Source organism: Scleropages formosus, chromosome 24, assembly GCF_900964775.1.
Source record: "Scleropages formosus chromosome 24, fSclFor1.1, whole genome shotgun sequence".
Taxonomy (NCBI): domain Eukaryota; kingdom Metazoa; phylum Chordata; class Actinopteri; order Osteoglossiformes; family Osteoglossidae; genus Scleropages; species Scleropages formosus.
In genome coordinates this window covers 3,155,969-3,183,679 of record NC_041829.1, presented here as the reverse complement: position 1 = coordinate 3,183,679, position 27,711 = coordinate 3,155,969, and the positions used below count along the sequence as shown (strand labels likewise).

At 45.4% G+C, this 27,711-nt stretch overlaps 1 protein-coding gene and 1 pseudogene across 1 annotated transcript; one reads left to right on the top strand and one right to left on the bottom strand.

Moving 5' to 3' along the window:
* Positions 1 to 5,729: 5,729 nt before the first annotated feature.
* Positions 5,730 to 14,213, bottom strand: LOC108936357 (ribose-phosphate pyrophosphokinase 1-like; annotated as a pseudogene).
* A 5,802-nt stretch (positions 14,214 to 20,015) lies between these two features.
* On the top strand, positions 20,016 to 27,355 carry LOC108936452 (coiled-coil domain-containing protein 107). The gene is made up of 6 exons (XM_018755813.2): positions 20,016 to 20,361; positions 20,871 to 21,088; positions 22,012 to 22,084; positions 22,208 to 22,298; positions 22,516 to 22,625; positions 26,317 to 27,355. Exons 1-6 carry the CDS (start codon positions 20,220 to 20,222, stop codon positions 26,613 to 26,615), a joined length of 933 nt encoding a protein of 310 aa, XP_018611329.1. The 5' UTR covers positions 20,016 to 20,219; the 3' UTR covers positions 26,616 to 27,355.
* Positions 27,356 to 27,711: the final 356 nt, after the last annotated feature.

The window sequence follows — 27,711 nt, the reverse complement described above, 5'->3', positions numbered from 1 at the left end:
CAATCGCAGTAGCCCGCCATGGCGGCACGTTTCAGGGTCGAGGCGGCCACCCTCGTCCCTTGTCCACCCGGCCTCGGTCCCAGCACGACTCTTTCACTCGCATGTGACACGTACCAGGCTTGGTGGTGCCCACGTGGCTTTTGCTGACCACCTTGTGCTCCCCGCAGCTGACCAGCTTCTGTGGGACCTTTGCGTCGGCTCTCCACAGCCACTCCACGCTGACCCAGCTCCGTCATCAAGGGCGAACATCTATCTTACGCCCCTGGTCACCTCGCTGCACACCTCACCGCTTGGTCACCTTTCGGCAGAGGACCCGGGCAAGCCACCCTGCTTGCCACTCACACCTCTGCCGCTTCGCCACACGCCGAGCCCGCCCTGACACTTGTAAAACCGACTGCTTCACGTTGTGCAGCCTCCTGCTTTTGCAGTGTTTGGTCCACTGCGCCGCTCTTTTAGGAAGCTCGTTGGGACTTCAGGCAGACTGGGCGCTTTCTTTACAAAAGCGGAAAAATCTTGACTTACCTACCCCGCATTAGGACTATGGGAACAGTGAGATGAGGGACTGTCTGGAGGGGGTTACTCACCTTGGACTGTCTAACTCGGGGTCCTCCTGTGATGGGCCTCTTTGGGCAGGCTGCTAAGCAATGCCCGGCACCACCACCTACTGAGGCAATGTCCATCTCGGAAGAGTCGCTGCCTTTCTATGGGAATCAGATGTCCTCGTGTGACCCGCAAGGGTGCTGGGGCCTCTCTGGTGGCCAGCTGGGGCTGTAGTGAACACTCACGGGCCGGATTGTCCAGGGCGATCGCCTGCTGTATGTATTGGTCCAGCCACTGGTCTTCGGCTTGTAAGGCGGCCAAAGAATCCATTGGTAGAGCGTTTTCAAAGCATTTCTCAGACGTTTGAACGCTTCTGGGTCCATGTTTAAGGCGGAATCTTCTGTCACACGGAACCAAGGACGTTGGGATGGCTGGACCCAAGTGCAGGATCGTTCGTCAGGAATCAAGGGGGCAGGCGAGTTCTCGTTGTCGGGGACAGGTGAAGGTTCGGTCGATCGGCAGTCAGTGCGAGAGTGAGGATCCAAGGACATGATCAGGTGACGAAGCCAAAGGCCAAAGGATTTCTGTTTGGCGCCAGAGGTAAGGAGGTAGAGGAGAATGAGAAGTGTACCTCCAACTTTTTTAACAAGGTGAAGGACTTGAAACGAAAGAGAGGGTTTACCTCTCTGTGGAACGAGCAGGGTGAGTCACTGACACTACCTAGATGTTGGAGGTTGCATCTTGTTTTTATAGAAATCTTCTTAAAGTTAAGTAAACAGAAACAGAAAGGGGTTTTTTAGAAAATTTGATGTTGCGGGTTCCGGAAGATGCCCTTGGCGGCTTAGAGAGCCCTGCCATTTTGCCTGAGCTGTCGGACGTGCTTGGTAAGATGAATCAGCACAAGGTTCCCAGCCTCGAAGGTTTACCAGTGGAATTTTATTCTTCGTTTTCGGACGTCTTGGGGCTGGCTTTTTTGCGTATTGTCGAGGAGGTGCTGGGCAGGGGCATGCTTAACAAGAGCATGAGGGCAGGGGTGCTCTTCTTGTTGTACAAGAAAGGCGATAAAGCCGATCTTGCCAACTGGAGACCCCTTACAATGCTTTGCATTGACGCAAAGATCATTGTGAAAGTCCTGACCAAGTGCATGAAGAAAGTAATGGCCCACCTGGTCCATCGTGACCAGACAAGTGGAGTGCCTGGGCACTCTGTGTTCTAGGATTTGCACCTGGTCCAGGATGAGATTGCCTGGGTGGATGATCGAAAGGTCCCCCTCGCGCTGGTCAGTTTGGACCAGGAGAAGGTGTTTGACTGAGTGGATCACCGCTGCCTATTTAACACCCTGAGCAGATTGGGCTTTGGCCCTAATTTCTTGAGGTGGATGCATGTGCTTTGCACCGAGGTAGGTAGCTGAGTTACCATCAATGGCTCCCTTGGGGGGTGGATGCCCCAGCTGAGTAGAGTGAGACAGAGTTGTCCGCTTTCCCCGCTCCTTTACATTGAGCCACTGGCTGCTGCCATTCATGCCCACCCAGGGATCGATGGCCTGCTCCTCCCAGGGGGTGGCAGCGAGGCGGTGAAGCTGGCCCAGTACATGGACAACACTACATTGTTCATGTGCTTGGACTAGTGACTTGATCAGGTGCTCGGCCTGGTTCGGACATTTGGGTGTGCCTCAGGCTTGGCACTGAGCCTCAGCAAGTCTCTTGTCAAGTTCTTCGGTAGCTGGAAAAAACAGAGAGGACTGCATCAGTGGTTTATACTGATGCGACAGTCTTCTCAAGGTATTGGGGGTCAACCTTCTTTCAGAAGGTCCCGCCAGGACCAATTGGGAAGAACGCTTTACCAAAGCCAGATGGAAAATGGGTTTGTGGAGGACCAGGTCCATCTCCTTAATAGGGAGAGCATTGGCGCTGAAGGTGGACATCCTCCCTATGTTGCTCTACCTTGTGCAGATGTACCCCTTGCCCTGCACGATGCAGAAAGGCCTTACAAAAGACGTTTCCAATCTTGTCTGGGGGGGCAGGTACGAGTACGTGAGGAGGTAGGTCATGTACCTTCCGAAGGAGGAGGGAGGGAGGGATATGCCTGAAATACCTCTTAAACTGGATTGTCTCTTTCTTTCCCAGTTATGCAACCGACTGGCAGCTCCGACTGAGCATCCCCACCAGTACTTTGTGTGTCTTTGGTTGGGACTTCCAATGCGCCAGTTGGTGACATCTTGATCCAACACTGGGCCAATGCCGAGACACGGCCCGCTCATTACAACCATGCTATGAAGTGGAGTAAGACCACGGCAGCCGGGGTCAAGGCAGAGACTTTCCTTAAGCACAGGTCCTTGTATCAGGCCGTGGTCGAGAGACGAGGATTCAGCCAAAGGAGCTCAACCACCATCTGCAAGATTTGAACTGGCACTGTCTTCAAAGTAAGTTGCCGGTCAAAGTAGTCAAGTACAAGTACAAATTGACCAGCCACCCACTCTGCCCACAACTCCAGTGCGGCGAGAGTGAAACTCTCGCACATGCCTTTTGGGACTGCGGACAGGTGGGGGAGGTCTGGATTTGGTGACTCGCTTGTGCAGGAAGATTGATCTGCAGATGGTTTTGACGTATGACAAAGTCTTGAGGGGATGGAACCCTGGCGCTCAGAAGGCAGTAGCCATCCGGATGTGGCTGGTGATCAGGATAGCCAAACAAATGCTTTGAAATGCAAAAACCCAGCTGGTCTAGACAGGGGTAGACTTGGGTGTTCAGGGTATGTATCTTAAAATCTGGGCTGACCTAACGTTCAGGATGGAGAAAGATGTCACCCAATGGGGTTGCTTAGAAGCCAGAGGTGGAAGGGCCTCTTTTGACTGTTACCCCACAGATTTGTGGTAGATCCTCCATGCTTGGATAAGTAACACACATCCTTTTGCACTTACAAAATACCGCAACCACTATTTTCGGTGAATGTAAGTGGTGTGTTATGCATTTTATGTTAGGTGTAGGGTTTTATTTAATTTCCACATTTTAAAATTTATACCACTTATTGCACTTTTAAATAATCATCTGTAAATGACTATGTGTGTGGTGTGTTTGTATTAATCAATTTATTTATTATTTATGTATTTTATTATGTTTTGTTTAGTGTAGCGTAGATCAGTTTGCTGTGTGGGTGGGTGCATGTTGTTTTTTAATTTTGCATACCCATTTTTATCATTCACCTATTCTACTAAAATGTCATGGGGGAGATGTGTTGTGAAAAGGGAAACACCTAAGAGTGGTAGATAAGGTGTATAGTAACACCCTGGGAACAGGGTGGGGGACCATCCCTCTTGATCAGTGAATGTTACTGGGTAAGTTCCTTTTAATTATTCATGGTTTTAAACCTTGTGGTATGTTTTCAGTGTTTTAAAGGTTCTGTCATGCAGTCTTTATATTGACCAACTCATCCCCAATGAGCACCCTGCAAATCCCCAACAGCCCACCTCAATGGGCACACAGTGTGTTCACCAGCCTTACCTTCAACATTGTTCCACAAGCTCCTGGTACTTTGCATGTTTCTGCTCATTGGCTTCCTCCAGACGCTCTTCCCATTGCACATGACCATTTGCTTGGTAGTCTTAGCTGATCATGTCTGGACATACAGATGTGAATATAGTGTTTTCTGGGAACCTCAGCTGCTTGCCCAAGTCCACCTGCCAGTCGGAAGCTGGGATTAGGAGGCCTGTCTTCAGTCTAGCTGTGGGTGGGCCTGGTAAATGTAAGTGGCACAGTAAGTAGTACTGCTGCTTCCCACTGCTGGGGTGGTGCACACGAGTTTGGGTTCCATCCCTGCTCAGTCTATGCAGAGTTTGCATGTTCCCTTCATGTCTGCTGGGGTTTCCTTGTGCAGTTTAGGTGAATTGGTGATGCTAAATTCCATGCAGCATGGGTGTGGCTACCCTGTGGTGGACTGGAATCCCATCTAGGGTGTGCCTTGTCACCAATATTTTAAAGCAACCCGTCACACAAACTAGAGGGATTTCACAATCATGGCCATTTGACACCAGAATTCAGTCAGGGCTGTAATTAACATTTGTGAATGCCAGAAGTCTTTACATTCCAGTGCATGAAATGCACATAAATAACATCTTCCACAGAAAACAATATTTTGATGAGATGCGACGGGTGAGAAATCAACCTCCTCTGTTCACCACGACCCTGCTGAAGACTTACAGTAATTGAAACTGCATGGGTGGATCTACTAAATGTATAAGTTTCTTTCTCTGCTCAGCTGTCGCAAAGTGTGCAAAATCCAAATTTGGTCCATGTGAACCCAGAGAAATTCCTCAGTCAAAGCAGGTATCTCAGGTCTTGACCATCTATAAGATGCCAGACAACCATAAATTAAAATGGAATGTATAATTTAAAGATGCTATCTTGGGTTTCTGTGCTTTGTCTGACTGGAGTGTGACCAGAGCTAATGCTGGGGGCTTAGTATTCTCCTCCTGTTACCCTGGTGCAGAGATGAGTATTGGGATGGTGAAATGTCTTCATCTTGACAGTAGTGAAGAAGCACTGAAGGAGCCAAACACTTGGGGTCTGAACTTCAACAATGAGCTGCTTCCTCTGCTGGCTTGCATCCTGCCCACTGAAACAATCATGCAGGGTTCCAGAATGGTAACTGAACTACAAGCACATACACACATAACCACACACACACACATTTTCAGAACCGCTTGTCCCATACAGGGTCCCAGGGAACCGGAGCCTAACCCGGTAACACAGGGCGTAAGGCCAGAGGGGGAGAGGACACACCCAGGACGGGACGCCAGTCCGCCGCAAGGCACCCCAAGCGGGACTCGAACCCCAGACCCACCCGAGAGCAGGACTGCGGTCCAACCCACTGCGCCACTGCACCCCCTCGCACACATAACTAGTTCCAGAAAATTTAAAGGGACTGGTTCCCAGCAAAAGAGTTATGTAAGGAAGACAGAGATGAGCTCCTTCAAAACCATGGTGGCCCTGCACCTCTAGAAGAATGACACAATGCTATCCCTTTTTGGCTGATTCTGTCTGGGAGGAGGGGGCTGCAGTTCAGCAGGATTGTCTGGGTGGTACAGCAGGAAGCATGAGTGGGAGAAGGTAGCTATGCAAACGTTTTCTCCTTTGGTACTTTTGTGGCCCTACATCCACTAGGTATCATCAAGGGTATGAGGATGGGGTGTGTTACAAGAGAACACGGCTGAACTGATAGGAAACTGATTAGCCATTGTGTGTCCTGAGGATCGCCTCAGCCGGAATCATGGAGATGTCAAAATTTTAAACGAGTGATTCTGGTAGGAAACTCCTGTAGGATTGTGTTGGTTGGTGATGACCATGACTTTGAAACTGGCAATGTTAATGCAGAACATGGCTAAACCAGAGAATATTCCATCTGTCAGAAGAGCATAAACCTTTGGCAGATGGTACAGCAGGTGTCAGCCATATCATCCATCAAAATAGCCACTCTGTCCTTCACATCTTCAATAATGACCTTGTTTACCTTCTTTATCTCCTTGTGGATGAATGCAAAGTCCACATTCAGTCAGTCTGGAATGGAGGTGACTCTCTGGGCTCTATCAGCATCTGGACAAACAGTAATGCAGCTCTTCCACTCGTTGATGTTCTCCTTGATCCATTTCAGTACAACAGGTTCAGCATACAAGTTGTTCACACAGACATCGAAGAAACCCTGTATCTGTGAGGCATGGAGGTTCATAGTAATGATATGGTCAGTGCCACATGCTGACAGCATGTTAGTAACCAACTTGGCAGAGATGGGTCCTTCTTGTCTTATTGCACATAGGGGAAACAAAGGATCACAGTGGGGATGTACAATGCCCATGCACTCTTGCAGATCCTGATCATGAAAAGCAGTGAAATCAGGTTGTTGTTGATAGCCCTACAGCTACTCTGCATGATGTACATATGCTCTCCCCTCATTGCCTGTCTAGGAGATCCCATGTTCTTCCCTCACCTGCAAGATTTTTTGCAGTACTAAGTTTCATTGAATCATAAGAGCAGTGAGAAATATGTAATTACACATGCAAAACAAGGAAAGTATCTGTGGAACAAGGTAATGAGGGTCAGCTCCAAATTAGTGCCTATTACAAGTATTCTTTCATATTGTCCCCAGCTTGGGTTGCGATTCAAGGAAAGTCCAACCACATTTGTTAAGTGCACCCTACAAATCCCCAACGATCCTTCCTCAGGATGTATCTTATGACTAATTGACTCATATTCTGTTTCAGAGCATTTTACTCCTAAGAAAACAACACAGTAAAAATAGACTTGGCTTTTACTATACAGTAAGCATACATTTTAGAAACCAGATTAGTAAATAAAATGTTGCTAGAGGTGGGTGTCTTCAAAAATGTGTAACTTGAACATTTTTTATGCGAGGAGTCACGCTGAATCATTCAGAGTGGCAGCTATAGCAACCTGAACCTTGTGAAGAAAGGAGATGAAGATGTGAAGGGATTATACTTACTCATACATTCATAGCTAATTGCGATGAATTATGATGAAAGTAAATACTGTGGTAATGCTTTCCTCTCTCCAGAAGTTGTGTCTGGAACCGCTGTTGAGCTGAGAGCAAAATTCTTCTGTATTTTGTGCCATCCTCAGTGGATGCTTTAAAAGTTCCATGTGGACCTCAACTCTCCAAGTTGAAATGTCAGGTTGCTGGAGACAGTCCTTTTCAGTGAGACCGGGCATGGGGAGAAGGTCAGGATTACAGTGACTCTGACCAAAGATCTGCCTTCTCACTCACCTGTGTACCTCCAGTTTTAGAATGCCATCATCAGGAGGTCTTCCCTTGCACTGTTTTATAAATATAATTATTTTGCAACTTCAATATCGGTAATACTACTGTGCATGTACTCACACTACGTGTTAATGGAACTGCTCTCCTTTTCTTGAGTCCAAAGGATTCTGAACATGCAGCAGATTGGCTGCCATTACAGCAACCCCCAGGACCCTCTCGACATTCCTCAGCACAGGTTGGTTGAGTCTTGTGTCTCTGGGGACCAGGTCTGAAAAATTTAAATGTTTGCTGTGAAAATGAAGCCATGTTGTAGTAGTGCAGTTTAACTTATAGGCCTCTGTCTGTCTTTTTGTCTCTCTATTTGTTTGTGTGTTTAATAACCAGATTGACCATTTGGCCAGGCTTCACTACCACCATTTGGCAGTACAAGACTGCCACCATGCTGTGGTCAGACATCTGCCATAAGGTGCTGAGCATCGAAATGGTACTTACATAACCTGCATGCAGCAGCAGCATAAAACATTTACATTTATTCATTTAGCAGATGCTTTTGTCCAAAGCGAGGTACATCTCAGCAAAAGTACAATTTATGCATTACATTAAGAGAAAGAGACATAGCTGCAGACATGAAAGTCTCAAGTAAACCTAGTTTGTTACCTATCACTTGCTGCACCGAGGTTCATCATTCGAGTAGGTGGATGAAACACAGGATAAACAAATCCAGATACCCTCCCACCATTTTTTTCCCCTAGATATTCTAAAATACACAAATGAGCAAGTACAATGCCGGCCTAGTGGCTGAATAAAGGTTGTATCAGGGTGCCACGCCCACATCACCGGTGGGACAGGGCACACCTGGGACTCGACGGAGACGAAGGCATAAAAGGCAGAGGCAGCACGACGGTGGACACGGAACCTTGCTCGCCTAATGCTCACTCACCTCGAGAGTCAGCCTTCCTTGTCCTTGTCCTTGTCCTTGTCCTTGTCCTTTCTCTCATCCTGTGTTCCTTCCCCTTCCTGATCCAAGTTCCAGTCTTCTAGTGTTCTGACTTTTCGCCTGTCCTTCGACCACACTTTCCGGATTGCCCTTTGTACGACGCTTGCCAATCGAAGACCATCGCCTGTCCCTGACTACGTTTCTTGTACATTCCCCAAAATAAACACCAGTGCGCTCTGCAATTGAGTCCAACTGATTGTTTCCGGAACGGATCATTGCACAGGGGATGCTCATGAAGTTAACGATGTGTGAACAATTACATCGTAAATGAGCTGGAGAGATCTTGGGCAAAGTGGATCCGGAAAAGGTGAGTTTTCAGACCCTTCTTGAAAATAGACAGAGTTTCCGCAGTTCTGAGTGAGAGGGGAAGGTCATTCTACCACAACGGAGCCAGAACTGAGAACCTCCGAGCTTTACCTTTCGTGCATGGGACCACCAAGCGAGCTGGAGGAGACGAACGAAGGGGTCTGGCTAGGGTGTAGCGGTTGATTAAGTCTTGTAAATAGCTGGGAGCAGTTCTACTGATGCATTTGTAGACAGTAACCAGGGTCTTGAATTTGATCCAGGCAACTATAGGAAACCAGTGGAGAGAAATGAGTAGAGGAGATACATGGGAATGCTTTGGCAAATCAAACACAAATCATGCAGCAGAATCTGTATCAGCTGCAGAGGTTTGATGGCAGTAGCAGGAAGGCCACACAGGAGAGAGTTGCAGTAGTCCAGGCAGGATGTCACCATGGCCTGGACAAGTAGTTGGACAGAGTCATTTGTGAGATACGGACGGATCCTAGGAATATTACGCAGGATGTATCTGCAGGACTGGGTTGTGACTTCGATGTGCTGAGAGAAAGACAGACTTGAGTCAATCGTTACTCCCAGACTCTTAGCCGAGGAGGTAGGCAAAATTAATGAGTTGTCCAGTTTGATTGATAGATTGTGACAGGAGGACAGGCCAGCTAGGAGGTGAATAATCTCCGTTTTGGAGAGGTTGAGTTGGAGGTGGTGATCAAACATCCACGCAGAGATGTCCAACAGGCAGGCATTTCTGACACTCAAGGTGGAAAGGAGAGGAAGAGCTGGGTATTATCAGCATAGCAGTGGTATTTGAATCCACGGGAGACTATGACTGAGTCGAGGGAGGAGGTGTACATCAAGAAGAGAAGAGGACCCAATACCAAGCCCTGCGGGACACCAGTTGAGAGAGGCAGAGGAGAAGAACGAGAGCTCCGCCAGACTACTTGATAGGATCTGTCAGATAGGTAGGACTCAAACCATCTTAGTACAGCTCCTTTGGTCCCAAGCTGACTAAGAGAGGAGAATAGAATCCGGTGGGTGACTGTGTCAAATGCTGCAGACAGATTGAGGAGGATGAGGACCGAGGAGTGGGAGGCAGCTCTAGCAGATTGGAGAGCATTAGACACCACCAGAAGTGCCGTCTCAGTGGAGTTACCAACTTTGAAACCAGACAGATATCCATCGAGGAGATGGTTCCAGGTGAGAAAATCAGACAGTTGGATCACAGGCTGCCCGCTCTAGAATTTTAGAGAGGAGGGAGAGGAGTAAAACTGGTTTGTAGTTTTGGACCAAATTGGGATCCAGGGAGGGTTTCTTTAACAGAGGTATGTAGCCCACCCGCTCAATTCTGGTTTTTAGGTATTAGCATTGGAGTTGAATTGGTGGTGTCTACAAAAACATAACTTTGGAATGCGTCTACTGTTGCGTTCCAATCTGAGGTGTATGACTCTTGCTAGGGTGAGGAGAGGCCCAGTTAGTGTAGTGCAAAGCTATACTGTTATATTGTGAGATTAGACCTCCCATGCATCACACTTAGCAACCATATCCCTTTTTCCTTTCACAAAAAAACATTACAAACGCACAGAATATCACAACATCCAAGTTAAATACAAAACCAAAGAACATTTAATATAAAAACTAATAATTCACACCTTTAAACATTACAGTACTCAACTGCAAAAGTCAACTACGAAAGTGAACACTTTATACCCTGGGTTTTTTTTATTACTCAGTCTATAGTACCATCTCATTGGCATGCTTGTTGGAGCTCGCTTGTCTACCGTGAGGAAAATACTCTGTCGGTACTCACTGTTCTGTGTGATTCAGGAAACAGTGAGCAACCTGTCTTCACATCCGCTCTCTCCAGCGAGGGTGGGGTAATGGCGAATCCTGTCGGCGCTCTGTCCGCGTTCCGATTATGCTGGCAAATTCCAGGCACCTCCACTGCCACCACTAGGGTCGCAGCTTGGAAAACTCAGCGCAACGGTGTCTTCAACACACGTGCTCAATTCCTTCTCCTCCACTTAAGCTAATAAAAGCTAGCTGATCACCGCACGTCCAGGGGCTATTTGTCTTACATAGCTTAGTCCTACATAGCTTAGTGAAGTATCCAAATGAGAACGAACCCAAACACGGCTAGCTCTCCTCGAGTTCATCTCTTTCCTGGAGTTACTTTCTGGTTACTTCCTAGCCTGGTCTCTTAAGTGAATAAAACTGCAGCCCTCTTCACACGTTCTCCAACCCTTTTCTTCTCACTCGACTCTTCTCAAACTCTCTCCGGAACTCCCCTCCCCGGATGATCGGGAGCATTTCCCCCAATTAGCACTGATTGGGTAATCTTTAAATGACAGTTTCCTGTCAAATAAACACTAAAAAGAACTTGCAAGACGAGAGCAAAAAAAAAACACATCATCTTATAAAGCCATAACCCTCTCCATATTAATACAAAACTACTTTACACCAATGAGAATTTACATTCCAGACACACAATACAACACAGGAACAAATTTAGTAGGGGCTACAGATGAAATGAGAGCAGTTTTGAGGGCAGCTGGGAAACAACTAGAGGAGTTGATGATATTAAGGATGAAGCTGGAGAGTTGCGGGGAAATGTTCTGTAGGACTGACGATGGGATCAGATCAAGCGAGCAGGTGGTGGCTCTATGTGATATCAGGAGGTCGAAGATTTCAGATTCGGAGAGCAGCTTTAATTTGGAGAACATTGCTTCGCAGGGAGGTCCAGTGCGAACCAGGCAGGGAGATGCTGAGAACTTGTCAGTGATTGCTTTGACTTTGTCTCTGAAAAACAAAGCAAAGTCATCAGCAATGAGAGAAGAAGCAAGAGGAGGCGGTGGAGGACATAGAAAGGATGAGAAGGTGGCAAAGATTCTGTGTGGTTTTTTAGATGCAAACTGCATTTTGTTATGGTAGAAGGAGGTTTTATCTGAAGAGACAGCGAAGTAAAAAGCAACTAAGAGTGACTGGTAAGCATCCAGGTCCGAGCGAGTCTTGGATTTTCGCCATCTTTACTCTGCCGCCTGGAGTTTGGTCCTGTTAGCTCATAACGTATCAGTCAGCCATGGGGTGGCACTGGGGCATGCTGGTCTAGAAGACTGTGGACAGAGAGAATCAAGGGTGGAAGATATGGCAGAGAGAAAAATGTTAGTGGCATCATCTGTTGATAGATCTGAGAATTGTGCAGCAGAAGGGAGAGCGGACAGCATAGCAGAGGCAAAGCAGGAAGGTGAGAGAGATTTTAAGTTGCGGCGGAAGGTGACAACGGGTGTAGAAAGGGGCGAGGAATAAGTGGTGAGGCAGGGTTGAAAGGAAATGAAGAAGTGATCAAAGACATCCAGCAGCGTGACAGAGATGACGGGACAGCAACAGTTGCGGGAAACTACAAGGTCAAGACAATTGCCTGCTTTGTGAGTAGCAGGAGATTGGGACAGGGAGAGATTGAAGGAATTCAGGAGCAACAGAAGGCTGCTTGCACAAATGTCGTCGATATGGAGGTTGAAGTCACCCAGGAGAATCAACAGAGCGTTGTCCCTTGGCAGAGAGCTCGGCAAGATGTCAAGGTCATCCAAGAAGCGGCCAAGGAGAGTGCTAAAGAACAACCACAACAAGAGTGACTGGGGCAGTGACAGAGACAGCATGCCATTCAAAGGAGGACAAATCATGCGGGTGAAGAGAAAGAATGGAATATTCCCACTGGGGAGAGATGAGCAGACCTGTGCCTCCACCTCTGCCGGAGGGACGAGGGGTGTGAGAGAAGGAGTAGTTAGTGGAGAGAGCTGCGGGTGTGGCTGAGTTCTCTGGGGTGATCCAGGTTTCAGTTAGGGCCAGGAGGTCGAGTGAGAAATGGGAGGCATAGGCTGTTATGAAGTCAGCCTTTCTCACAGCTGACTGGCAGTTCCAGAGTCCCATGGAGAAATTAAAGCAGGATGAAGAGTTTGACAGGCGAGGATAAACCAGGTTACTGTAGCAGCAAGAGCATCCAGGTGTCTGGTGGTGGCGATGTCGCACGGCTCGGTTGCCGTAGATGACTTTGATGGTAGACATGTTTGATGCACGATCCCTTGCGAAACACGGTACTGGTGGCCTTCTTCGATGAACTTCCATAGGTAGACTCCCTCGTCTTCGCACCAAGAGGCTGCCGCAACCACTGCTGCTACAGGTCACCAGCCGCTATTTAAACCAGGCTAATTCCTGTCAGCTGAGAATGACATATTCTTAACATTTTTCTTGAAGAAAAATGCACTTGTAATCCTTCTTTGTTGAGCGGAACAGGTGCAGGTCCTGGTCTGGTTTTGTCCATTCTGGTTTGGCTCTGGTCTTGCGTTTGGTTTCTCAAATTCTCCCAAGCTGAGACAGCACATCAACGGTTCCCTTAGTGATGAGATTTCATCATTATTTCTAACTGACAATTTGGAAGCAGTTTAATTTCACATGTTTTTTATGTGCACTTTTTGGTAATCTGGCCAGCAAAAGCAAGTTTACAAACCATGATGAGGTGTTTGTACAAAGTAAGGCCTACTTTCTATGGGATGTTGGGGGGTTCCACCATTTGCCCGTGGAAAAGAGACTTGCTCACATGCTTTGCTCACATGCTTTTATTAGTAGTTTGTGGAGGTGACATGATTTATGGCAATTTGACAGTGATGTTAAAAACACACTGTGTGTGTCACCTCTAACATCATTACTCAGGCACCACGTTACTTGTGGTTAATGCTTGATGTCACCCACATTTTCTAACAAACCAAACCTTTTCAATCCATTTGACGATTTAATACTTTAATACTGTTTGTATCGGGTTTGTGACCCAAAGGCATTTGGTTTTTCTACCTCACAGTTTGTTTGTTTTACAATTGTTCTATAAACAGCATAGGATCACAACACCATACCGATAGAGACACTATATGGAGAAATTGCAAATATGTCCACATATATCGAGTGAGGGCTCAGGGTCTAAAGGTTACAATTTATCACAGGTATAATCACTTTTTAAAAATTTCCAGAAGGGGTTCAGATATTCCAGAATTCATTGGAGTCAATTTTTCAAGTAAGAGAAATTTAAACTCATCATTATCCCGATGTTTACAGAGGGAACTTCAAGGGTAAAATACATTCCTTTGCTAAATATGTAAGAGTCTTTAGGCTACGTACCACCCCAAGGCATTTCAGATAACGCACTGCTAGGGATGGTGGACAAAGAGAGCATGTCTCTGACTGCAGCTGAAGACTATTTCATGTGATGCTTACAGTTGCTGAAGTTTTTTGTGATGCCACAAAAAATTAAGATGCTCATCATTGTTATGGAGCTCTGGGACGACCTTTGCTTGTACACCTGGTAACTAATATCACCGATTATGAGTTTAAATTGAAACTCTCTAAAAAGAAAAATATATTTAAATTTAAAAGGGCAAACCATATACAAAATATGCTGTTTTGAATTTCTTGATAATGGTACCCTGAGATTGGACAAAGCTGAAAAGAATTACTCAAGTCAATACACACACACACACACACACACACACACACACACTCTGTCTGAAACCGCTTGTCCCATACAGGGTCGTGGGGAGCCGGAGCCTAACCCAGCAACACAGGGCATAAGGCTGGAGGGGGAGGGGGGACACCCAGGACGGGATGCCAGTCTGTTGCAAGGCACCCCAAGCAGGACTCGAACACCAGACCCACCAGAGAGCAGGACCCGGTCCAACCCACTCCCCCACCACGTCCCCCCCGAAGTCAATACAATTTTGAAATATTTAATGTAAAAGGAATAAAGCTGCAAAAAAGAAAGTCCCGCTGACCATCGAAGGTGAGTTATTGTGTCCAGTGAGTGTGCAATAACTATACACAGAAATATTTAATACTTTGCACCAGTGAAGAAATCCTTAGAAGACCCTTTCAACCAGAATGTATATGTTGGTCACAGTTAACACAGTGTAAAATATTTAAATAGTTTTCGTCATTCTGGTTTGAGGGGGTGTGGTGGCGCAGCAGGCTTGGCCAGGTCCTGCTCTCTGGTGGGTTTGAGGTTTGAGTCCCACGTGGGGTACCTTGAAACGGACTGGCATCCCATCCTGGGTGTGTCCCCTCCAGCCCTACACCCTGTACTGCTGGGTTAGGCTCCAGCTCGCTGCAACCCCGCTTGGGATGAGCAATTTCAGACAGTGTGTGTACATTCTGGTTTGGTACATGCATTGCCTGAAATGTGTTTCAAGACAATAATTTAAAAAATCTGTTCTGTGCACAGACAGGACTGCTTTCTGTAGTTAGCTAACACCAAGGAACTCCCGCAGTTCATGTGTTATTGTGTTTGTCATGTATGCATTACAAAATGCAACATCTCCATAAATATTTGTTAATATAGCAAGCACTTCAGAGAGTGACAAGGTACTGCTTTCTTCCTTCAGAGTCTGTATCCTCACCTGTGTTGACCTCTCTTTGTCTGACCCAAAGAGATGTGTGGGTGTCCTGCTCCTTTTGGGAGGACATTCCCCAGTACACTTGGAATCTGGGGGACCAGTCACTGGATGGGCACCTCAACAGTGACAATGTATTGTTATACTGGAAAATAATGTGAATGGTGACCTCACCTGTACTGTGGAGAATAAAATCAACAAGGAAAGTACAGGCCAGAGACTTCCCTCCTGCACAGATGCTTTTACAAATGACCTTTTCTTTACTTTCTCAAACCTTAGTATAACCTTTTGCAAGCAGTATGATTTTACGGATATTAGATAATTAAATCTCCATAGGTGAACCAAACTTGCATTATTTAATTACTTATAAATAGTCATACACCAGAAATAGCCAAAGTAGTAAAAACATAATTAGTATATGGTTACTTTTACACGTGTGCAACCAAAACACTATAATACAATTAGGACAGTATGGAAAATGCTAATAAAAACAAAAGGAGTCATTCGTAAATTTACTTTGACTTGTATTTAAACAAAAACCGTATAAAAAATGTATTTCATGTTTTACCTAAACTACTGCATTGATATATGTTTATTCTGAAATTGATGCCTGCGAAACATTCCAAAAAACTTGGGACAGGGGTCATTTAGAACTAATAACGATGTGACAAGTTGATGTTAAACAGGTGAGGTTACACTATATAAGGAGCTTCCAAAAAAGGCCTACTCCTTCAAAAACAAGGATGGCTTGAGATTCATCAATTTGCCAGCAGATGCATCAGCGAATAATCCCGCATTTTAAGAACAATGTTCCCCATATACAAATTGCTAGAATTTTGGGCATTTCACGGTCTTCAGTGCACAATATAATGAAAATATTCAAGGAATCTGGTTAAATCTTGGTGTGTAAAGGGCAAGGCTGAAAACCACTTCTGAATGAGTGTGACCTCGAAACCCTCAGATGTCAATGTCTTAAAAACTGTCATGTGTCTGTAATGGATATTATGACATGGGCTCAGAAATACTGTGGTTCACCTTTGTCAGTCAACACTGTTCACTGCTGCATACACAGAAGCAAGTTAAGACTTTACTATGCAAAGCAGAAGCCAAACATCAACACTGTCCAGAAGCACCACCAACTCCTCTGGGCTCAGTCTCATCTGACATGGACAGTAGCAGAGTGGAATCCTGTTTTGTGGTCCGATAAGTCAACATTTCAAACAGTTTTTGGAAAAAATAGCTGTCGTGTTCTCCCGGTCAAAAGAGTAAAAGGACCATCTAAGCTATTATCAGCATCAGGTCCAAAAAGCTAGCCTCTGTCATGCAATGGGGTGTGTCAGTGCCCATGGCATGGGTAACTTGGACATCTGTGAGGGCACGATTAATGCAGAAAGATATGTACAAACTTCGAAGCATATGCTGCCATCCAGTTGCCGTCTTTTCTAAGAACAGTCCTGCATTTTCCAGCAGGACGATACCAAACCACATTCTGCCTGGATTACAAGTACATGGCTGTGTAAGCAGAGAGTGTGGGTACAAGGTGGCCAGCCTGCAGTCCTGACCTGTCTGCAATTGAGAATGTGTGAAGCATTATGTAGTGAATAATATGGCAATAAAAGCCCTGCACAATTGCACAGCTGAAGAAAAACATAACAGTTGAATGGGGGCATATTCCGCTTGCTAAACTTAACCAACTGGTGTCTTCAGTGCCCAAATACTTAATAAGTGTTATTAAAAGACATGGTGATGTTACACAGTAGTTAACACTTGACTGTCCCCGCTTTCTTGGAACATGTTGCAGGCATCAATTTTAAAAAAATAAATGTACATCTTCAAAAAACAATGTAGCTGATCAGGTAAAACATAAAATACCTTGTCTTTATACTGTTTTTGTCAAAGTAAATTTACAAATCACTCATTTTTGTTTTTTATTAACATTTTCCATACTGTCCCACTGTTTTTTAGGAAATGAGGTTGTACATTATTTAAAATAATTTAAATTACAGTAATTTAATATAGTATGTGACAGTAGCCATAACAGTGTACTACTGCTTGAACTACTGCTAATGAAGGCAGTGACAATACACAAAGAAAAAATGAATTACATCTGTGTAAATGCAATGGTCTAGAAATTATACTGAATTGCATTTAGCACAAAAAGCTGAAAGATCCATCCATCTTCCATCCCGCTTGTCCTAGTAGGGTCGTGGTATGTACCGCGAAGATGAAAGATACATATTTTATTCGTAAATATTACTGTGTTGAAATTACTGATGTTGCAAAAGCTTCAATAATATTTTGTAACATTTGTTCTCAGGTTTCAGAAGGGTGGTTTCAGTAATAATGGAAACGGCGTTCTTCCTTTCAGTACTGGCAGTGTTCGAGTGCTACTCTGGCATGAAGAAATGGAGGCTCATGGCAGCAAGGCAGAAAGATCTTCATAAAGAAATGTTCATAAAGGCTGATATTTTTATGAAAACTGCAAATCCATAAACAAACAAACAGCAGTTTTTAGTGTTTTCCACTGGCCATTTTCCCCTCAAAGTGTATGGATTTCAAGAATTTGATTATAGACCAATGTGAAACCTACTTACTGTAAATAGTTCAAGTTGAAGTTTTATTTGTCACATACAGAGGCAATAGGCAATGAGTTAAATAAGTAATACAGTAATTACGAGAAAGCTGCATATTATGAGTTGTTTTTAAATAGGTTAATCTCTAAACGGACAGCATACAATTAAGGGTCGCAAACTGCAGAACAATTTACTGGTTAATAACTTTATAGTGTACATTTTTTACACACGTGAGTAAGTAGTAATAAAAAAAACTGAAAAAGTGCAAATTTATTCATCTTTGTTTTCATTAATATTTTAATTAAATAAGTTATATGCATTTAAAAAGACATTATTTAAAAGCAGCAGGAATACCAACAGCCCTTCGCTCAACATGGAGCAGGCAATGCAAAAAAATGTCATGACCCCTGGACGCAACACCACCAGCAGCCACCAGAGGTCCTCGTTTGGAAGAACTTAGCAGAAATCTCGTCTCAATCTTCCTCTCGTAAAATCAGTCACTAGCCAAGCCTTGACAAGTGAGAATGCGGCAGTCAGACTATGACTTCTCAAACTGTTTATGTATGACCTTCAGTCTGGCTGTCTAGACAGGTTCTGTTCAATGATTGCTCCCCAAGATGCAGCGTTGCCATCATGATCTGAGACTTCTGAAATATGCGAGTCGAAGGCCGGTCTTTGGGACGTGCGCACGGAAGTGCACCAGCGAGTCTGCTTATAAGTTTTTCAGCTGGAGCCAATAAAACTGGAAAAACGTTTGGACTCAACCTTGACGGGTATCGTTTGTTATTTTCTTTACCTCGAAGTGTCTAGGCGAACCCCACGCGAACGCTCGGTCACGCTCATTTTTCCCATAATGCAGCTATTACATTAAACACATTTCCCGCTAAAACACACTCACAGGGGTGAGAATGGTGAGTTTGAAGTGCAGAGTTCATTGACATGTGCTGTTATATCATATGTGCAAAGTGAAAATGTGGTCAGCGCGGTTCGTGTGCTGAGGTGATGTTGAGGTTTGTATAAATAATAAAGACACACTACGACAAGCCCCGAGGGAGAAAATACTTAGCACACACACGCATAAGTAGTGAACAATCTCCTAGGATTATCACCTTCAAACGATATCCAAAATTAAATCTTTTGCACTAGTAAAGTAGGTGCGCAACCACTGGGGGGACTTACGGGTAAAATGATGGAGTGACCGTGTTTGCCTGTGGGAAAGGCAGAGCCTGGGGACGCTAAGGAGGCGGGGAAGGCTGGCTCGAAGCGCAGGTTTTGGAGGAAACGGGGAACTTGGACCGAGAGCATTATTTCCCTGTGGCGGTGATCAAATAAAATGTTCTCGACGAACGCTGTCTGTGCGTCCTTCTTCGCCCCATCCAAACCCACGACGCTGCGCGCCATACTCATAGATGATAGTACTGTGTTTTTTCAAAATTTGCTTTTAAGTTCTTCGCATTAATTAATTACACAATTCTTACAATGCGCAACTGATGCAATTTTAAGATTACGATACAAACTGTTTCAAATGCCGTACAGTTCAGAAACATGTTTTTGTTCAATGTGTTTTTCAGTTGTTAAAAAACAAGAGACTGCCAATAAAAGCCACATCATAATTTTAGTCGTAATTGCATTCCTGGTATCTCTATACTGCCCCGTTTGTGTCAGTAATTATCTCTTAACTCCTGATGTGTTCAAGTCAACTTTCAAAAACTGGCACATTATAATTGTTTATAATGTAATTATAAAACATAGATTATCATCTAATTTTGTGTTACACACCGTCTAATAAACTGTAACGACCCGCGTTACAGGGAGTTTGAGCGGGAAAATTGCATTATTGTAAATAGTTGGATTCTGGGTGAATGAAGTGTTTAACTGTTGTTGAAATTTATAGGGAACATAAGGGAGTGACCCTTGGGCAGTGAGAAAGGAGGAAAAAGCCTGAAAAGCGCTAGGCTGGGAGGGCTGGCTGCAGGTCCTTGAGGAAACGTGGTTCTTGTGTGTCAGTGTTTTAACGTTCGTGCGCCCTTCTTCACCACATCCGAATTTAAAGCGCAGCGGTACGGGACTTCACCTCTTCGTTTGGAATTCATAGTCTAAACATCTAATTTACTTGAAATGACACCACTCGTGGATATGTGTGATGAAAAAAGAAATCATATTCATGATAGATGAAAGCTAATGGATAACATCCATCCATTTTCTTCACCGCTTATCCTTCTAGGATGGCGGTGCCAATAGGGAGATACAGCAATATGGACAACACTCCACTCCACAATCTGTCATGTATTTGTACAGATACTTGCAGGTGATTGGTTCATATACCCGGAAGTAGAAGTGTCAATAACTAAAGAAATCAGGAAACGCGTCCAGCCTTAAACGTCATTTCCTCCTCCCAGATGGTCCTACACGATTGGTTCACACGCCCGGAAGCAAATAGTGTAAATAAACGAATGAGGCAGTGTTTCGAATTAGTCACGCGTTTGCAACTTCGCTGGGACGTGTTAATTAATGTTTTTTAAGATCTCAGTGAAGAAATAATAACACGATTAGGGTATAGCTTGCTTTTTGTTACCGTCCTCCAGCAGGCTTTTGGACTAGCGCGGAGCCAGCAATATGGTCCTGTCGTCCTCCCAGCAGCTGGTGGTCGCTTTCACAGCCGTGCTCTTCGTGTTTGTCGTGTTCCCCAGGATGTTCAGCGGTGGCAGCGGCGAGTCGAGAGAGGCGAGGAACTTGGATCCACGGTTCAGCAGGAAAGGTGAAAGCCTCAGCGAGCTTTGTTCGCTGCAGACCTAGTACTACTCACCTTCTTCACCCCGTTTTTCCCCCTTGTTGTTGCTGGACTCTGTGTGTGTGCCCATTCATAATAATTATGATTATGTGAATTTTTCTACATTCATCCGAAGAATCTTTTATCTAAGTTTTACTGAGTTATATTTGCTATTGGTTTCAACATTGTTTAAACCATTGTAAAGGCTGGATGCGAGGGCTAAGCCTTAGGCTTGGGCTAGAAGGGCATAGTGATTAAGCTTCCAATCATGCACTCGAAGGACCCAGGTTCGAATCCCACCTCCTGCTGTTGCAACCTTGATCAAGGTACTTCCTGAATTAGTGCAGAAAAAAAATTACCCAGCTATATAAATTGGTAAATCACTGTAAGTTGCTTAGAAGGAAATAAAAATGTAAAGCGTATTTTGTATAAGAGGTCAGCTCTGTTATATGTTGAGCTGGTAAACCAGTAACCCTCCTGGGTGTTTCTACTTTAAGCTGGCACCGGTCCTGGTTCTGCAAGACCGCACCAGTTCAGCATGAATGGCCCAGATTCAAAGGCGCAGACCCTAGAAAACATGCAGCAGATGAGGAAGATGATGGAGAAGGAGCTCAAGAGTGAAAAGTACAGGTCGAATAGTAAGGGCTACGTGTTTACTCTCATGCCTCTGTACGCCATTGGAGTCGGTGTCTTTGCTGCATACAAGTTTATAAAGGTAGGCTGTCATGAGGGTAGTAATTGCATTTGTTCATTGGATTGTGTTATATTCATATTGTTTAACATTTGTGTATACTATATGTATATATTATTGTGTATATATACAGACATTTGAACCATGTGTGAGACCACTGGGGATTAACTTAAAAAAAGAAAAAAAAGCTTTGTGTTGAGCTGCAGAATTACCTGTGTTTGCACTCAAAATCAAACCAAATTACTCTGTAAGCTCCCATTACAAGATTAAGGTCCTTTTGCCTAGGTTATAACCAGCAACCACAGACTGATTGTTTAGCTGTCATACAGCCTATAATACAATTTTTCTGGATTTCATATTTCAAATTTGTTCGCTAGCCTTTATTAAAATTAGAACAGGACTTTACATTTTGGAAAAACATCTTAAGATGGAAGAAATTTATAGCTTTTTGTTTTGTTTATATTTTTAGGAGACAGTTTTATCCAAAGCAATGTATTATGATTATTACATAGTATTAGTTATTTACTGTCCTATGTTCACTTGCTGGAAGTAGTAGTATTTCCAGGGCTGCGTGCATTAAAAAATTCAGCATGTTGTAAAAAGGCAATTTTATATATAACAATTCAAACTTGTTTTCTTAATCTTTATTGTGTAGCCAGATTTTTTTTTTCTAGGTGTCAGAAATTTGCAAAATAAAACTATCTGGGTAGTGTGGGTCAAAACTGTATGGTTGCAGGTTCGAATCCATTTCACTTCTGTACTTACCCTAAATTGCTCCTGTAAAAAAAAAAAAAAAAAAAAACAATTACCCAGTTGTGTAAACAGATAAACAATTGTAAGTAGCTTAATGTTGAAAGTTGCTTTGGAAAAAAGTGTTGAGTAAATGAATAAATGTAAATGTTTGAATGTGGGACTAATGAAAGTGTTGGATTTCATTCTAACTCCAGATAAAGTCCAAAGAAGATTCTAAAGCTGAAAAGGAAAAAACAGCCAAAGGGGCAAAGAAATCTGCAGAGACTGGTATATAGTTCCCAGCCTGTATTTATTTTCATTGCGCACATGTTGTTTGTATTTTTCTGTTGTCTTAGTCTTGTTTGGCTTGCTGTCCACTGAATGGTTGATTGTGTCTGTGCTTGTGAGCAGAAAACCAGCTGAATGAACTTGAGCAACGTCTTGCACAAACAGAGAAGATGCTAAATTCGATCCTAACGCAGCTAGATCCTTTGACCAATTGGTGAGCAAACCGATTTCAACTGGAGTATCATACTACTGCTTGTGTTTCACTTGCATGTAGTGATCTGCATGTTTTTCCACATTTGAAATATAGGGTTAATTTTTAAAGGGAAATTGCTCTTGCTCTGAAATGCACATCTCCAAAGACACAAGGTTCATGTATTCATTCTTGTCGTGAAAACATATTGGTTATTTCTTGTCACATTTTCCTAAATCAGTGTCAAATCTGTGGCATCTGAACAGAAGAATGAAATCATGTCACAACTGCAGTCCATCAGACACCTCATGAAGAAGAGAGGCATGGACTGCCCGCTCATGAACCCTGAAGGTGATGTTTCCTCCTCATTATGTTGTGTTGCTCCACAGTCTTTACATGAAATATTGTTACAATGGACAGGTGACATGCTGTTTATCATGTGCATTTACTTCTGTACCAACCTTCCATTCACCTTCCTCCGCTTATCCGGGACCGGGTCGCGGGGGCAGTAGTCCGAGCAGAGCCCCCCAGACTTCCCTCCCCGCACACCTCCTCCAGCTCCTCTGGGGGAACCCCAAGGCGTTCCCAGGCCAGCTGGGAGATGTAGTCTCTCCAATGTGTCCTGGGTCTGCCCCGAGGCCTCCTCCCAGTGGGACATGCCCGGAACACCTCCCCAGGGAGGCGTCCAGGAGGCATCCGGAACAGATGCCCGAGCCACCTCAACTGGCTCCTCTCGATGCGGAGGAACAGCGGCTCTACTCCGAGCTCCTCCCGGGTGACAGAGCTCCTCGCCCTATCTCTAAGGGTGCGCCCAGCCACTCTGCGGAGGAAACTCATTTCTGCCGCTTGTATCCGCGATCTCATTCTTTCGGTCATGATCCAGAGTTCATGACCATAGGTGAGGGTAGGAACGTAGATCGACCGGTAAATTGAGAGCTTCGCCTTACGACTCGGCTCCTTCTTCAACACAACAGACTGGTACAATGACCGCATTACTGCGGACGCCGCACCGATCCGCCTGTCAACCTGCCGCTCCATTTTTCCCTCACTCGTGAACAAGACCCCGAGATACTTAAACTCCTCCACTTGAGGGAGGAGCTCCCCCCTAACCCGGAGGGGGCAATCCACCTTTTTCCGACTGAGGACCATGGCCTTGGATTTGGAGGTGCTGATTCTCATCCCCGCCGCTTCGCACTCGGCTGCAAACCTCTCCAGTGCACGCTGTAAGTCTTGATTCGATGAAGCCAACAGGACCACATCATCTGCAAAAAGCAGAGACGAGATCCTGCGGCCACCAAAACAGACACCCTCCGTTCCCTGACTGCGCCTAGAAATTCTGTTCATGAAAATAATGAACAGAATCGGTGACAAAGGGCAGCCCTGGCGGAGTCCAGCATGCACCAGGAACAGGTCTGACTTACTGCCGGCAATGCGAACCAAGCTCCTGCTCCGGTCATACAGGGAACGAACAGCCCGTAGTAGCGAGCCCTGAACCCCATAATCCCGAAGTACCTCCCACAGGATGCCACAAGGGACACGGTCGAATGCCTTCTCCAGGTCCACAAAACACATATGGACTGGTTGGGCAAACTCCCATGAACCCTCCAACACCCTAGTGAGGGTATAGAGCTGGATCAGTGTTCCACGGCCAGGGCGAAAACCGCATTTGCTTCTCCTGAATCCGAGGTCCGGATTCTCCTCTCCAGTACCCCGGCATAGACTTTCCCAGGGAGGCTAAGGAGTGTGATCCCCCTATAGTTGGAACACAATTTCCGGTCCCCCTTCTTAAAAAGAGGGACCACCACCCCGGTATGCCAGTCCAGAGGCACCGTTCCCGAGCTCCACGCAATGCTGCATCGGCGTGTCAGCCAAGACAGCCCCACAACATCCAGAGACTTGAGAAACTCGGGGCGGATCTCATCCACCCCCGGAACCTTGCCACCGAGGAGCTTTTTGACTACCTCAGCAACTTCAGCCAGGGTAATGGACGAGTCCCCAGCCTCAGCTTCCTCTACGGAAGGCGTGTCGGAGGGATTGAGGAGATCCTCAAAGTACTCCTTCCACCGCCCGAGAACATCCTCAGCTGAGGTCAGCAGCGCACCACTTCCACTGTAAACAGTGTTGGCGGAACACCGTTTCCCCCTTCTGAGTCGCCGGACGGTTTTCCAGAATCTCTTTGAGGCCGACCAAAAGTCTTCCTCCATGGCCTCACCGAACTCCTCCAAGGCTCGAGTTTTTGCTGCGGCGACTGCCAGAACCGTATTCCGTCTGGCCCGACGGTACCCGTCAGCTGCTTCAGGAGTCCCATGAGCCAGCCAGGCCCAATAGAACTCCTTCTTCAGCTTGACGGCATCCCTTACCTCCGGTGTCCACCACCCTGTTCGGGGATTGCTGCCACGACAGGCGCCGGAGACTTTATGGCCGCAGCTCCGAACTGCCGCCCCGACAATAGAGGTGTGGAACATAGTCCATTCGGACTTAATGTCCCCAGTCTCCCTCGGGACCTGGTTGAAGCTCTGTCGGAGGTGGGAGTTGAAGACCTCTCTGACAGGGGCCTCCGCCAAACGTTCCCAACAGACCCTCACTATGTGTTTGGGCCTGCCAGGTCTGTCCCGCTTTTTCCCCCGCCATCGAATCCAACTCACCTTCAGGTGGTGATCAGTTGACAGCTCAGCCCCTCTCTTCACCCGAGTGTCCAAGACATATGGCCAAAGATCAGAAGAAACGACTACAAAGTCGATCATCGACCTCCGACCTAGGGTGTCCTGGTGCCAAGTGCACTGATGGACACCCTTATGCATGAACATGGTGTTTGTTATGGACAAACCGTGACTAGCACAGAAATCCAGTAACAACTCACCACTTGGGTTCAGATCAGGGAGGCCGTTCCTCCAGTCACGCCCCTCCAGGTGTCACTGTTGCTGCCCACGTGGGCGTTAAAGTCCCCCAGTAGAACGACGCAGTCCCCAGTGGGAGCGCTTTCCAGCACGCCCCCCAGGGACTCTAAAATGGCCGGGTACTCTGCACTGCCGCTAGGCGCATAAGCACAAATGACAGTGAGAGACCGTTCCCTGACCCGAAGGCGTAGGGAGACGACCCTCTTATTCACCAGGGTAGACTCCAACACATGGCGGCTGAACTGGGGGGCTATTAATAAGCCCACACCCGCCCGCCGCCTCTCACCCTGGGCAACGCCAGAATAGTGGAGATTCCATCCCTGGTTGAGAAGAGTGGTTCCAGAACCCAAGCTGTGAGTGGAAGTGAGCCCGACTATATCTAGACGGTATCTCTCAACCTCCTGCAGTAGCTCAGGCTCCTTCCCTGCCAGTGAAGTGACATTCCAAGTCCCAAAAGCCAGAGTTGGCGCCCGAGGTTTGGGTCGGCCGGGCACTCGATCCCGACCACCGCCCAAATCACAACGCCCCAGCCTCTTGCGGCCTCTCCAGCAGGTGGTGAGCCCACCGAAGAGCGGCTCCACGTTGTGGCTTCGGGCTGAGCCCGGCCAGGCCCCGTGGGCATAGACCTGGCCACCAGGCGCTCGCATGCGAGCCCCTCCCCCCAGGCCTGGCTCCAGGGTGGGGCCCTGGTGACCCCATACCGGGCGGGGTGAACGAGAGCCTTGATTTTATAGTCATAAGGGGGTTTTGAACCGCGCTTTGTCTTGTCTGTCACCCCGGACCTGTTTGCCATAGGAGACCCTACCAGGGGCATATAGCCCCAGGCAACAATATGTCCTGAGGTCATTCAGGCACTCAAACCCCTCCACCACGTTAAGGTGGCGTTTCGCGGAGGGGCTGTACCAACCACCAACCTTAATTTTTTTTTTTTTTTTTTTTTTTAATTTCAGTACTCTGAATTAGGCCTACTCCTGCTGTTCTCTTTCAAAGAAGGCAGTCTAATGCATGAGTCAGGAGGAACAAGAACAGAAATACATGTAGATCATGAATTGTGTGGTTATTTTGAGTGGTAGTTCGGATGAGAGTATGTTTCTTCATTTGCCTGTGATGCTGCTGTGTAAATAAAATGTTAACTCACCTTTCAGAGTCCTCATGTGGGAAGAACTTGGAAGACCTCATTGAATCGCTGTCAGCACAGGGGGCCTGGACTGAAGCCCCCACATCTGAGTGTTGGAAGAACTCTTGGGATGAGAAGCTGGAGAACTGTGATTTGGAGCACCAGGTTGAAGAAGAAACAGAACATGAGGAAGACTGGGAAACCAATGATGCTACAGTCTTCTGTGAAGGTTCCCATGACAACAGTGGAGGGGATGTGGGGGCAGCAGAGAAAGGCACAGAGGTGACATCAGCCACAGTGCTGAGGAGACGCAACAGGCTTGAATGAAGGCTGTTTTCTTACTAAATCTGTGATTCTAAATATTTATTTTCGGTTCCGCGTTGCCACTGCAGATGCTTGATGTAACGGATGCAGATGTTGGCAAAAATCAAATTTCAGCGGTAAGGTCTATGCAAGACACAGTTGTTTTATTCTTTCCCTGAACTTGGCACCCCTGGAAGGTAATTTTAGAATCCCAGTTAAAATGGAAAGAGTGCAAAATCATTATGTTATGGCAGTTTTAGTTTTATTAATGAAAGTCTTTAAATGCAAACTCTACTGCAAGAATATGAATGAAATGGTATGAGCCTTTTGAAATATGAATGCTTGAAAAAATGCATGCAGTTACCACTAGCAATAGATTGAAATAAAAGGTAAGACCATATCTATTATTTATAAAATTGAATTGAATGCAAGATTTTAAATCCCGAGTTTCCTCTGTGTCTTGTTGTTCAGTCCTATGCCTTAACTATATGAAATAACTCAGAACCATGAATGCAGTGTCTTGCAGCACATCATGTCTTCAGTGAAGAGATATTGTTGAGGAGGAAAGGGAAAACACAAACACATTATCATCTAGATCTTTTCATGTAATTCTTATTCAGGTTCTTCTGAATGTGTGTATTGCCTGTCCTGCTGTGTTGTCTTAGTGGACATATATGTACTCAGTGGAGCTTTGTGGAATTGTTTGCTTTACAGGATGATGAAATGAATGTTCAATGCCTTATTGAAAATAAACTTTGAAATGTACAGCATTAATGGTTTTTAAGTTTCACTCTAATTTCAGTCAAGTTTATGTGAGGTGTTCTATATTTTATAATTTTATATATATGAGTGATGAACCACTGTAAAAACTACAATTTAGTATGCCTGTAGATTATTTTTTGTATCACATGACATTGCCAACCAAAAATAAATAGCAAATAAACATTGATCTGCTAAATAAATGTAATGACATTGTCAATCAAAAATACCATGATGTACAGTACATATAATTAACATATACTAAGACCTAATTTTACATTTTTACCTCTTGTACCTCACTGTCAGAAGCCAGATGTTCATTAAATACTGTCTTTAGTTTTTGTAAAAAAATCACTCATTA

Excerpts from the sequence above, each read along its gene's own strand:
- LOC108936452 (XM_018755813.2), top strand. The coding sequence starts at position 20,220 with ATGGTCCTGTCGTCCTCCCAGCAGCTGGTGGTCGCTTTCACAGCCGTG. Across the intron at positions 20,362-20,870 it reads TCCACGGTTCAGCAGGAAAG|CTGGCACCGGTCCTGGTTCT; the intron begins GTGAAAGCCTCA and ends TTCTACTTTAAG. Across the intron at positions 21,089-22,011 it reads CTGCATACAAGTTTATAAAG|ATAAAGTCCAAAGAAGATTC; the intron begins GTAGGCTGTCAT and ends TTCTAACTCCAG.